The 12,289-nt window shown below is 39.7% G+C and overlaps 1 protein-coding gene across 1 annotated transcript in view; it reads right to left on the bottom strand.

The window, feature by feature from the left end:
* CSTF3 (cleavage stimulation factor subunit 3) overlaps nt 1–11,697 on the bottom strand; it is a 1,368,849-nt gene extending 1,357,152 nt beyond the window's left edge. Inside the window, exon 1 of the mRNA XM_044059129.1 lies at nt 11,510–11,697. Within this exon, the coding sequence (XP_043915064.1) occupies nt 11,510–11,536 (27 nt within the window). The 5' untranslated portion in view covers nt 11,537–11,697. The remainder of the gene's footprint in view (nt 1–11,509) is intronic.
* Between the last annotated feature and the right edge of the window lie 592 nt (nt 11,698–12,289).

Here is a 12,289-nt window from a genome sequence, read left to right as displayed (position 1 = left end):
TTTACCAGGTAAGATCTAGGTTCGGCACAGATGCCTGTAATCTGTCCTATTTGATCAAAACATTTCGCTGTCTGGACTCTTGCATCTCTCCTTCCTTTAACAGATGAAGTAATCTGCTCTGTCATAACTAGATTTCTGGATATTATACTTCTTATACAACTGAGCCTTGATGGTTTTATTGTTCTTAGGTTTAGGCTTCAACAGACCAGGATTAATGGGTAGCGTAGTAGAGTTTGCCTGGAAAGTAGTCTGAGCAGGTGAGCCAAGAATATCTCCACGAGGTACATTTCTGAGATTAAGTAAATTCAAGAACACATCAATATCGTCACGCTTTGAACTTTCAAGTAATTGTTTTGGACTCCGTACTGCACATTCAGCTAGACCACTGGACTGAGAATCTTCAGGACTACTAGTGACATGTACAAAGTCCTATTCTTTTGCAAATTTCTGAAACAACTGGCTAGTAAATTGAGTATCATTGTCAGAAAGAAGTGTGTGGACTACCATGAACTGAGAATGACGTTTCAACTTAGTAACAGCAGGAGTGGAAGTTAGGTTAGGTAGTAGATCAATCTCAAGCCAATTCGAATAAGAGTCTACCAAAAACAAATAATGTTGAGTGTTCCACTTAAAGATATCAGTTGCAACGATTGACCAAGGTAGTTCAGGAACTGGACTCAGCTTAAGTGGTTCCCTTTGCAAATGTGGTCTAGTACTATGGCATACTGAACAAGAAGAAAGTACTTTATAAATGTCTTTTGGCAAGGAAAGCCAAAACACAAAATTCTCTGGCTCTAGTGGATGCCGATCCCTAGTGACCATGATGCACAAATCTGGATATACTCCTGTTGTAAGGAAGCAGGAACAACAGTTTTAAGACCGTTGAGAATAATGCCATCTTCCATCAACAATCTCTAGATGGAAAGTAGGTTTGCACTTCAGGTGGTACACTAGACTGCCTTGATGGCCATCCAACATTAATGTAGCGACTGACCTTCTGTAAAATTTTATCAGTGTGTGATCTCAACTCATCGTGTCTAGTGGTGGAAAAATTATGCAGACATCACAAAGTCAAAATTCTCTGCATCAAGCTGTTATGTGACATTTCTGGGTGATCTGGACACATTATTAGCCTGATAAAGCAATTTACCTTTCGCTTAGACTATTCTGAAATTGTACTTTTGCAATCAGAGCATTATTCTCTGTAATCTTGCTGGTATGGAATGCATAGGCTTCTTTAAAATAGTGAAGAGAGGTTGGTCACTTTCAAACTGAATAGCTCGACCATAAATATAACCATGAAACTTTGAACATGCAAATACTATTGTCAAAACCTCTCTCTCTCAACTTGAGCATACGGCATCTCAGTTTGGGCAAGTATTCTATATGCACAGGCTACTGGTCTGCCCTCTTGAAGTATGACTGCGCCAAGACCAAATGTTGAAGCATCACGGGGAAGAGTAACTGCTTTGTTCATGTCATAGTATCCATGTAGATGGGGGTGGCAATTTTCTGCTTAAGATCTTCAAATGCCTTCTGGTGCTGTTCCAACCATGACCATGCAAGATTTTTCCACGTTGGCTCTTAAATGTGCTGTCAACTCACTGAAGGCTGGTATAAAACTTGCCTAAATAGTTGACCATGTCTAGAAAATGTTGTAGAGCTTGTACATTTATCTGGCGCTGCCATTTCAAGAATAGCGGTTTGCTTGGGTGGGTCTGGTCATACTTCATCTGTGAGCATCCAAGCAGCCAAGGTACTATGGCCAAACCAGAATTACTGTTGCTTTAAAGGAAGACAGTATTATGATGTAGTCCACAAGCTGAAAGTATTGTGATTTTTCCTAAAAGTTAGGGTGGAGAGAGAACGTAGGCAGGATAAACGTGTGTATCCTTTTGGTTTGACTGAAGCAGTTTTCCAAATGATAAGACATATTGTTGGCAAGTTACATAAAGGTGACAGATGTGAAATAGAGAAATGGTAAAATAGAATTTGCAGTGATAAATGAACCACAGATTAAGATAATTTCATCCCAGTGTGCTGGGGGGGGGGGGGGATTAATGGGAGTTTGAGAAAATGTGTCTTTTGCAGACATTTTCCTGAAGCAGAATGGTGAAATATACAAGTGTGAAAATAAAGAGGAGGAAGGAAGTCAGTCTAATTGAAGCAGACCTAAGAATTCAAGGTAGCCATGTAAGCAGTTAACTGTGTTTGAAAATGTGTGGTTTTCACTGATTTAATGCCCAGTTAGTGGACTATTATGTTTACAGATAACATTGACCTATAGTAAGAGTAGGGAACAGTTAAGGAGACATGCTCTAGAGAGGACAGGAATGAAGGTCAGCAGGACTAATACAGTGTGTGTGTGTGTGTGTGTGTGTGTGTGTGTTGGGGGGGGGGGGATAGTAAGGCTGCAGGGAGTAGAGTTGGCGAAGGTGGACAAGTTTAAATACTTGGGATCAACAGTCCAGAGTAATGGTGAGTGTGGAACAGAGGTGAAGAGGAGAGTACAGGCAGGGTGGAGAAGGGTGATTTGTGACGGATGGGTACCAGCAAGAGTGAAAGGGAAGGTCTACAACAGGGTAGTGAGACCAGCTATGTTACATGGGTTGGAGACTGGCATTGACAAAAACGCAGGAGTCAACAGCTGGAGGTGGCAGAATTAATGATGTTAAGATTTGAACTGGGTGTGAAGAGGATGGACAGGATCAGATATTAGAGGATCAGCTCAGGTTGAAGACAATGCCAGGGAGGTGAAACTGAACTGGGACATGTGCTGAGGAGGGATGCTGGGTATATTGGGAAAAGCACACTAAGGATGGAACTGCCAGATAAGAGGAAAAGAGGAATGCCTAAGATAAGGTTTATGGAAGTGGTGAGAGAACATGCAGCTGGTTGGTTTGACAGAGCAAGATGCAGAAGACGGGAAGAAATGGAAACCGATGATCTGCCTTGACAACCCCAAACAGAAACAGCCGAAAGAAGTAGACAGACCACTTAAGGTCTAGCTTCCTTGTATGCTAGGCTTCATCACTTAGTACAATGATGATCTCTTTGATATCCAGTTACTTTTGTTGTGTTGAAACGCCATTGTTGTGGCAGAGAATAATTTGTCTTAAAGGCTCATTTACAGTTCGAGTAGGACTGTTGCACCAGGGTCTTGCCAGAGTGTGGGAAGAAAAATGGAAGAGGAAGTTACCCAATACCATAGCTAAATTACCCCGATTAGTAAAAATGCTATCTTGGGTCTCCCCTGAAAACAGGTCACCAGCTTAAAGGAACTAATACAGTCAAAGGATGGAGAGACAAATAAAAAGTAGAACGAGAATGATCACTGAAGGCAGGGGTGCAGGAAATCACTGTTAAAAATAAATGAAAGGTTATTCAAAAGGTCAAGGAGTATGTGGAAGTGAGAAGAGGGTTTGGGCATGTGGGTTCTTTGACAAACCACAGTACCTCTGTTGGTACGAAACTCTATCATACCCATTGGCAAAGAGACCTTGGTAACAAAGACTAATCACCTAAAATGAAAGTGTTTTTATGTTGCAGGAAACGGACGTGATAATATAAACAAAGAATTTAAATTTGGGAAGTGAGGAGAGGAGTGAAAAAAATGCAATGGCTAGGAGTGGACTATTTTTTCATGAGGGGAACTTCAGCAGTATTCAGTTCAGTTCACTGTCTAAGGCTGCACATGCTTGAACAATGACCTTAAAAGTAATGGAGTAAGATGAGATTTGAACAGTATTTAAGTACCACCTCCAGGTCTTCTGCAAACACTTGAACATTAAAAATAAACATATAGATAGATACCTCAAATTTAATCAAAGATTCTTCCAAACGTCTACAGAACAGGAAGATAGGAAGGCATTTATTCAAATGTATTTCTAATGCTCTCAGCACTGAAAAGTGTACACAAGATTTACATTGTTGACTAGGCTAGTCTCACTTGGCCAAGAGACCCAAGGTGGTATTCACACTGACTAGGGCATTTGACCAAGGCAATGGGAAACTTCCCCATGGGATCTTTTACACCCACATGAGCTACCACAAACTCATGCAGCTAGGGCCTCGGTTTAACTTCTAAAGGCCACACACACAAAGGACTGCAGCACTCTTCCACCCTTTAAGCTTCACTCCAGTGTTGGTATAGGAAAAAATTCAACTGGTGTGAATAGAATCCACAACCTTCTGCACCAGACACAGATGAGCTACCTGTTGAGCTTCTGAGAGTGCTACAATAAAACATGTACTTGTTCGTGGGGTGCAGGTTGCTTTTTTGGTGGTTTTCAGTTTGTTCCTACATTTACTGCAATAAGCAGTTAAAATGATGACAGGAGAAAACCTGTACAGGTTTGTGAATGCTTAAGTAGGTGGACTGGGTTTTGAAGAGATTGGAGATGAAGTACTGTGAGCCAGGAATGTAAGATGCACAGGAGTGTACAAGATGAACAAAGGTGGTACTGGGTACATCTGAAGGGAACTCATGGTGGGAAGAGGAGAAAGCAGATAAAGAATAAACAGCATTGTATGTGAGGCTCATTTAAAGATTGCAGGCTTTGTTTTGGGGTATGAAAGCTTGTCAAGAGGCTAAACAAAATGATGACAGAGAACTGAAGGGTACAGAGGTGTGATTAATGCATCTTCCCCTTATCAACAGTGTAATAACTGAATCTGGCAAATTACACAGAGGACGTGGGTGTGCAAAACACTGGGACAGCAAGTTGTGTTGAAGAGTTATAATCATGAGCAGAGTATATAGTGGTTGGTGAAGAGAGTTGAGATAGAGGTTTATTCAGTATTGATCAGTAACTCTGACTTTAAAAGGAGGCAATGGAAAGGTCGGGAAAAGCATTCAACAATTTTAAGTGGTAGTGGCGTAGCTGGAGAACAAAGTAGTCACAAATCCCGGTTAACAGTTCATAAGTGCATGGTTAGGAACTTAACCTAATAAGTTCTACTACAGAAAAGTAGAGCAAGTACAACTAGTGAATACTGCAGAAAAAGCATTCCAGCTGGTTTCCAACGAATGTTCTATTAATAGGGTAGAGGAGAATACAAGTAGCAGTGTTTAGAAACGACGCACACAAAGCCCACAATGGAATCTCTTTTGGAATAGCTCACTGCAGATACCCACAAGACTCAAATTAGCATTTAAAAGCCTAGGCAAATAAGGCAATAACAAGCTGGGGGGGGGGGGGGCAAGAGCCAGAGAAAAAACAGTTGCTTAGAGAGGTAAAAAGAGAAAGTAAAAAAAAAAAAAAAAAAAAGGTGAAAATGATCATCCGGGAGAGCAAGAGGACCAATTCAAATCTAGATTTGAAATATTCTCTAGTAATGTTTTTAAAGGAAAAATAGCTGGAAGTGTTTTGAATATGTTGAGGGAAGAGCATTCCATGCCGTAGCCATTTTATTAAAGTAAAAATGTTAGCCGTGCTTAGTGGGCTTGCCTACTTAAGTTATGGAACAGAAGCAGAATAAACTGTTTATATAAGGCTTACAAAATAAAGTAAATTCTATACATTTAAGAATCAGGAATGTTATACACATGTAATTGTTTACCCATAAAGAACAGAAACAAATGCAAGGCTCAAACCATGAGCTTCCAATTTGCATATTAAATATGCACCATATACCACCAACTCAAAACAATAACAGATTAAAAGAAAAATAAAGAGCCAGCCGACTCTCATTACTGCCACTGCCAACGTTAATCCCTGCAGCCAGTCAACACTCCGGACTGTCACTGCTAACATTAATACTTGCAGTTCTATGCATCTTCCTTATTAACCTCAACAACCATCACCATATGATGCAATAACGGGAATGCCCACAGAGAAATTAATACAAGGCCTTAAGAACATGTACTACATGGACCAACTCAAAGACCTGTCTCTGTACTCTGTGTCCTACAGATGGCTAAGAATTGACCTGTCTGGCATACAAAGCATTCTCGGAGCCAGTAATGATGGATTTACTGCATATTAGCAAGTCAAACTGCGGTGGTGGTGCTGCGGTAGCGTTGTCGCCTCACAGTAAGAAGTTGTCCTGTTAGATTCTCAGCTAAAGTGTCTTCTGTGGGGAGACATGCGTGAACGGGCGTACCTTCGTTGAAGGTTGTGCGTCATGGCTGGCAACCTGGCATGTAAAAATCTACTGCCAATCATTAGCGGACCGGAGTTCCGCTGTGGCGACCCCTAACTGGGAAAAACCGAAAGACACAACAGCAGCAAGTCAAACAACTACAGAAGAGGTTTAGAGCCCTAGACTGTGCAACATCAACAAAACAGTGTGGATCAAGTATATTTCGTAGAGGATACCACTGCTGTGGAACAGAAGATATCCCATCAACATAAAACAAAGTTCATCTCGGTCCACTTTCAAGCTCTGAAATCAGATCTATGGATGGAAATAAAAACAAATTACCCCAGGACACCCCCCCTGTACTACTAATGGACAAAGGCAGCACCTAAATTTGAGGGGACCCATGCCTATGGTATGATCCCACTTATTCTTGCTACCTGTAATACATTACTTTTGACCATGGGATGATCAAGAGCCAATACATAACCAAATGGGATAGGTTATTTTAAGCACAAAAAGAGAAACTGGGTAAGCTTAAAATGGACAGCAATAGCAGTTATCCTGGTACTTACCTATGAAGCTAAATGCAATGATTCATACTTGGCACAAGTGCCTTTTTTCAAGGGCAGCACATGAGCAGAGATTGGTTAAGTGACTTGCCCAGCACTTCACAGACTCGACCGAAATTCTAAGCACCGCTCATCTTACATAATGAAGTGTGTGTTATTTGAACATATACAAACATTATACATACACAGACACATTAGATGTGCCTCATAAGGGTGATCATACAGTACACAATAGGTTTAAAGATCAAAAACGTCAAGTTTTGAATATATTATATATATGTATGTATGTATAGATATATATATATATATATATATATATATATATAATATATATATATAATATATATATATAATATATATATATAATATATATATATATATATATATATATATATATATATATATAGAGATATATATATATATATATATATATATACATATATACATATATACATTATATATAATATATATAATATATATAATATATATAATATATATAATATATATATTATATTATATATATTATATATATTATATATATAATATATATATTATATATATATATATATATATATATATATATACACGTATGATGTGTGTGATATATATATATAATATATATATATATATCACACACATCATACATACAAACACACACACACTAGAAGCAAATATTCTTTGCACAGTGTATAGCTTTAGGTCTTATTATTGGAGCTTTTCGCCCCGGGCCTCCACTGAAAACGGGTTGTTCTTGGCCCAGTTCTGAGCATCCAAGTGCTCTGGATTATGCGCAACGCTACGCATTTAATAACTAGCGAAGCCACTGCTCTGCACTGAACAGCAGTGGCTCCGCTACACGCATTCCGATTGGTTTGTGTACCGCAATTCCTGCCAATCTGCATCACGGCACAAACCAATGCATAGCTCTGCTGCCCTTCCACATTGCTTCACAGTTTTTGACTGGCTCATAAAACGCATTTACAGCCAATTGTGAATGCGGTATACGAGCCAATCAGGTAACGCTTTACGGGACGACAGGAGCCAATGAGAGCTCCACAATGTAGGACAATCACGTTCCAGGAAGCCTTTTTACACCAAAATAAATGGCTTGAAAAAGGCTTCCAGGAAGCAGTGATCTCCCAACAACAGCAGAAGACCAGGAATAAGGAAGAAACGCGGCTGGGGATTGAAGATGTCAGGAGTCTAGCCCCAGAAAAGGAATCAGCAGCTGAAGGGACTTCAGGGGCATGACCATTGCTTTGGTGGTTCCAGGAGGATCAAGATAATCAGTAGAAGGCTGAGGTTTTGTTCTGCTGCCTGCTGAACAACAGGGGCTGATTTTCTTGTACCATGTGGAGTTTGTGGATTGTATTGAGCTGCTGGGGACAAGTTGGTAGAAGTATTTTTTTATAAAATGTAGCTGCAGCCAGAGCATTCAGAAAGGATTCAATCACAGCTCTTTCATTTGAGCTGTACTGTTTTGCAGATATTTAAATGAAATGTTTAAGTGAGACTGCCTGCATGCAACATGCATTACATAATTTTGAGGGGTTAAACAAAGTTCTTTGGTCACTGTTTCCACTAAAAAAAAAGTGGAACCATTTCCATTAGCGGTCCAGAGCAAGAGTGAGCAAAAAGAAAAGTGAATACACTGAAATATTAACAGTATTATGTATATAATCATTACAGCCTAGGTATCTCTGTAGTTAAAGCTTACTGATGCCACTGTACATTAAAAACCATGCTGAATACAGGGTATGCAGAGATTTTGTTTTAAAGCTGATGTGATATTTGGCCTCTCTTTAGTGCTGCGCAAATTATTATTTGTGTACTATTTATATGTATTCTAATACTGGTCATATTTCTGTAAATATCTCTAAAATCAAGTGACTGATATAACTACTAACCTCGTATGAAAGCTCACAAGTGTATGAAGAAAATGCTGCTGGCAGTACGTGTTGCTTGAATGGTTACTGAGATCAAAAGCTGTGTTGGTCTCTTGACAGCAATTGCCAACACAGAGCATGTTCTAGCAACTTTCTAAGAGCAATAATTTAGTGTCTTTGTTGTGCTTTGTCCAGATTTCTTGCACTAAAAGCTTGAGAGGTATGTGGATGGATGTCACAAGTGAGCATCTTTATAGTAATGGGATGCTTTAAAGTATCCAGTTTTGTTTTCTAGTTGAACTTTAGTGTCTTTTCATAATGGCAAGATGCTGAACTGCTCAAGGAAAATACTGAAGTGACTGTATTGCGCTGCTGGTTGACATGTTAGAAGAAGAGAGGAATTTTTCTAATTAAGTTCTAATTATTTAATTCTAATTTCCAATTCAGAAAACTTTTTATTTTGAATTCTCTTGTCAATGCCTCAGGTTTATAGCAGTACTGTTAAGTCTGGCTTTGTCCTTCACTCTACTCTGCTTTCTTTACTCAGTGGCATTTTTCCAGTAGTGTTTCCACAAATGGAAACGAAGCACATTCATGCCAGTATCACTACAGCCTTTATGTACTTTGGATCAGATTTTTTGCCATTAGTGTGCCATTTGAATTTTAAGGTGGGGGCCCTACCTTAAAATCCAAATAGCACACTAATGGCAAAAAATCTGTTAAGTACACAACGCTGTAGTGATACTGGCATGAATGTGAGGGTTTACAAATGCTGGGATATGTATGTGTGCTTCTGCTTAGTGTGTTTTTATTTTTCATGGTTAAAGATGTGAGATCTTGGGACTCTTTTGGTCTTAACCGTTCCAAGACATGTCTTAAACGGCACATTCTTATCAAACTAGAAGGCCCTGGTTTTAAGTACCTTTTTAGGCATCTTTGCCAGGCCCAGACCTGGCAGTAGGATAGGGGTAAAACACATCTAAAGTGGTGAATGTGAAATGCAAGTATCTACCATGAACCACGGCAGTGGCACGTTTCACACTGTGTGAAAATAGGGTGTTCCACATTTTTACCATTTGTCACACATTGTTAAGGTCTGTGTTCCACATTGGCCTCTTAAGAGGTTGAGAACTATGCCCCAGTTATCAAAATGAAATAAAATAAAAAAATATATGGGTCCCCTTGAGATTAAACAGCCACAACGTCGACACACATATGGCCAAAACAACATATCTGCAAAACATCAGTTTGCATGGAGATCGCAATAGGGAAAACCCGCATTAACTGCAACATAAATGCGATCTTGGAGTTGGTACATTTAAGACTTTGTATTAGAACACCACCCCGCAAGTCGGTTCGTGCAAAAATGGGTGTGGCCAGTGACTGACATGCTATGATTGTAGTGTGCAAATAATGAATGACTGACATGCTGTACAGCTTTGCCTGTGACTTCGTGAATATTCATTGTCTAATTGTAGTTTACCACTTTCATCAATATAGTGCAATCTCTAAGTCGGTATATTTAAGTAGTGGGGTGTGGTGGGGTACTTTAGATTTTTTTTTGCCAGCTTTTCTTTCCCAAAGTCTTCCTGCATTTTTCCAGGTCCCCGTTTCACATTACTTGGTTCTTGGCTGGGATGCTTTCTGTCTGCACATACTGCAAGCATTCACATTACTCAGATTGTGTATTAAGAAATGCTGCTGTAAAACGAAGTCTGCAGATGTATCCAATCCTGTGTTTTCTTGCAGAAAGTCTGTATGACTATTCACGTGGACGAACAAAGCATAATCATGTTTATTCAACGATATAGGAGAAAAAAAATGGTACTGGGTCTTAGGCGGCCCTTGCTACTGGGCATCCGGTGGGGTAGAGTTCTAATATTAAGTAGCATGGGATGAGGGGAACAAAAAAAAAAACATTACATCTATGCATACATACACACACCTATGCATAATACATACACACGTGTGTATACAAGTGTTTTTATATATATTATATACACACACGTACGTGCTATAGAGATTCAAACACAGATATAGAGCTCTTGGGGGGGTGCAGCCTCCTTCTGGATTAGCTTAACCTGCATATTAGCTTCAAAAAAGCAGAAAAGATAAAAAGTTATCACAACAGCCTACTATAAATCCCTACATTCACACACCTCCTGATAACTTCTCCCACCAACACTTCAGACAACAAGCAAACGCTTTATAACACAAACTATAACACTGAAATTATCACTGGCTTAGCCTACAAGGACAACTCCCACAACCATTCATCTATCTGGCCTTCTGTTGTTGGTTAACCTCAAAAGCGGAGCCAGGCAAGGCACCCAGGAAGCAAAACAGACTAGCTCCCAACCTTTGCACATCCAGCAAGCTCGACTCTGGCACACTATTTAACCCACGTGTAACATCGCTACAGTACACATGGACTTAACCAACATACTATTTTTAACTACGTCTCTTGAATTTCATGATTCATTTCTCTTTACTGCAGAGCAGCATAGAGTTGACCAAACGTGCAGTTAAGCTGATAGGTCACATCTCGCAGCTCCTGACTTCCGTCACCACTTTTAAAAGGGAAACGTGCTTCTCAAAGCAAGGGTTAAATCTGCAGTTGGTTGCAGGGGAATGATCCTCACAACGTATTTCAAAGCACGTGTACTCCAAAAGCTCAAAACGATGGGACTCCAAAAAATAAACCTCTATATCACAACAAAAAAAATCCGATATGGACAACGTAAAAACGGCAAACAGATACAGAGAATTCAGCCATTGTCAAGAAAGGGAACAATGAAAGAACTTGCTCAATCCTACTATTCAGAAACACTTTATAAAATAAAAAAAGCAAACGTTATTTTGTCATTACAGGAACGACATTCACCCCAGTTTCACAATCTCTTTCTCTGCATAACACAACACAATAAACAGGCCAAAGCAATAAGCCACACTAATACAACAATGAATTACCTGATCCAGAGCAGCATCTCCAGACATTTTAATTGGCTACCGAGACTACAGACCCCCACAACAAAAATACCGAAAAACTGCCTTCTAGCTCAAATTAGTCCATTACCCATGAGCCTGTACAGAATAAACTAAACATGGCGGAATCCCTACCAACGGCCTAACCAGTAGCTTTCCTTCATTCTAACCGCCGCAACCTCTACGTAAAGACGTTGGGAACAGCGCTCGCAGTAGCGCCACCTACTGCTGCATTGTATACGTTTGGGTTAAGTGCTCGATATGTTTTAACTATTTAATTTATTTCTCCAAGTCTTTTGGGTTTCTAGTTCCATGATGGTAATAGATCCCATTTCTTAGTCAAAGTACGATTAAAGTTCATGAAGTTAGTAATATTGCACCCGCCAATGTGCCCAGTAATGACTCCTTCTGCAGTTTGTAATAGTTTAGTATATATCTTGTTCATAGGTCTATAATGCAGTCTAAGTAAGCCTAGTCCAATAAGATTCCCTGGCATCGTGTCGCCCGACGTTAGTTCCCATTGCAACTGAGGTGATAACCACTCGTCAAGATTTCTCTTGGAATTTAAAAAAAAAAAAGATTTCTCTTGGAAGAGGGTCAATGAGATGCTCTGTTTGAGTGGCTGAGAAGTCTGTTTCAGAGCACGGGTAACCTTCCAGCATATTCTGTTCATTGTGGTAACGACGTTTAGGTCCCTGGAGCGTGTGGCACGGAGGGATTGGGATTTCTTTAGATGTAGCATATCTAACAGCGGCCTTAGGGCAA

The sequence above is a fragment of the Protopterus annectens genome, chromosome 17.part0 (genome assembly GCF_019279795.1).
Source record: "Protopterus annectens isolate FY-2018-M chromosome 17.part0, PAN1.0, whole genome shotgun sequence".
In the NCBI taxonomy this organism is placed as follows: domain Eukaryota; kingdom Metazoa; phylum Chordata; order Ceratodontiformes; family Protopteridae; genus Protopterus; species Protopterus annectens.
Note: the sequence above shows the minus strand (reverse complement) of the source record. Positions and strands in the feature narration are given on the sequence as shown.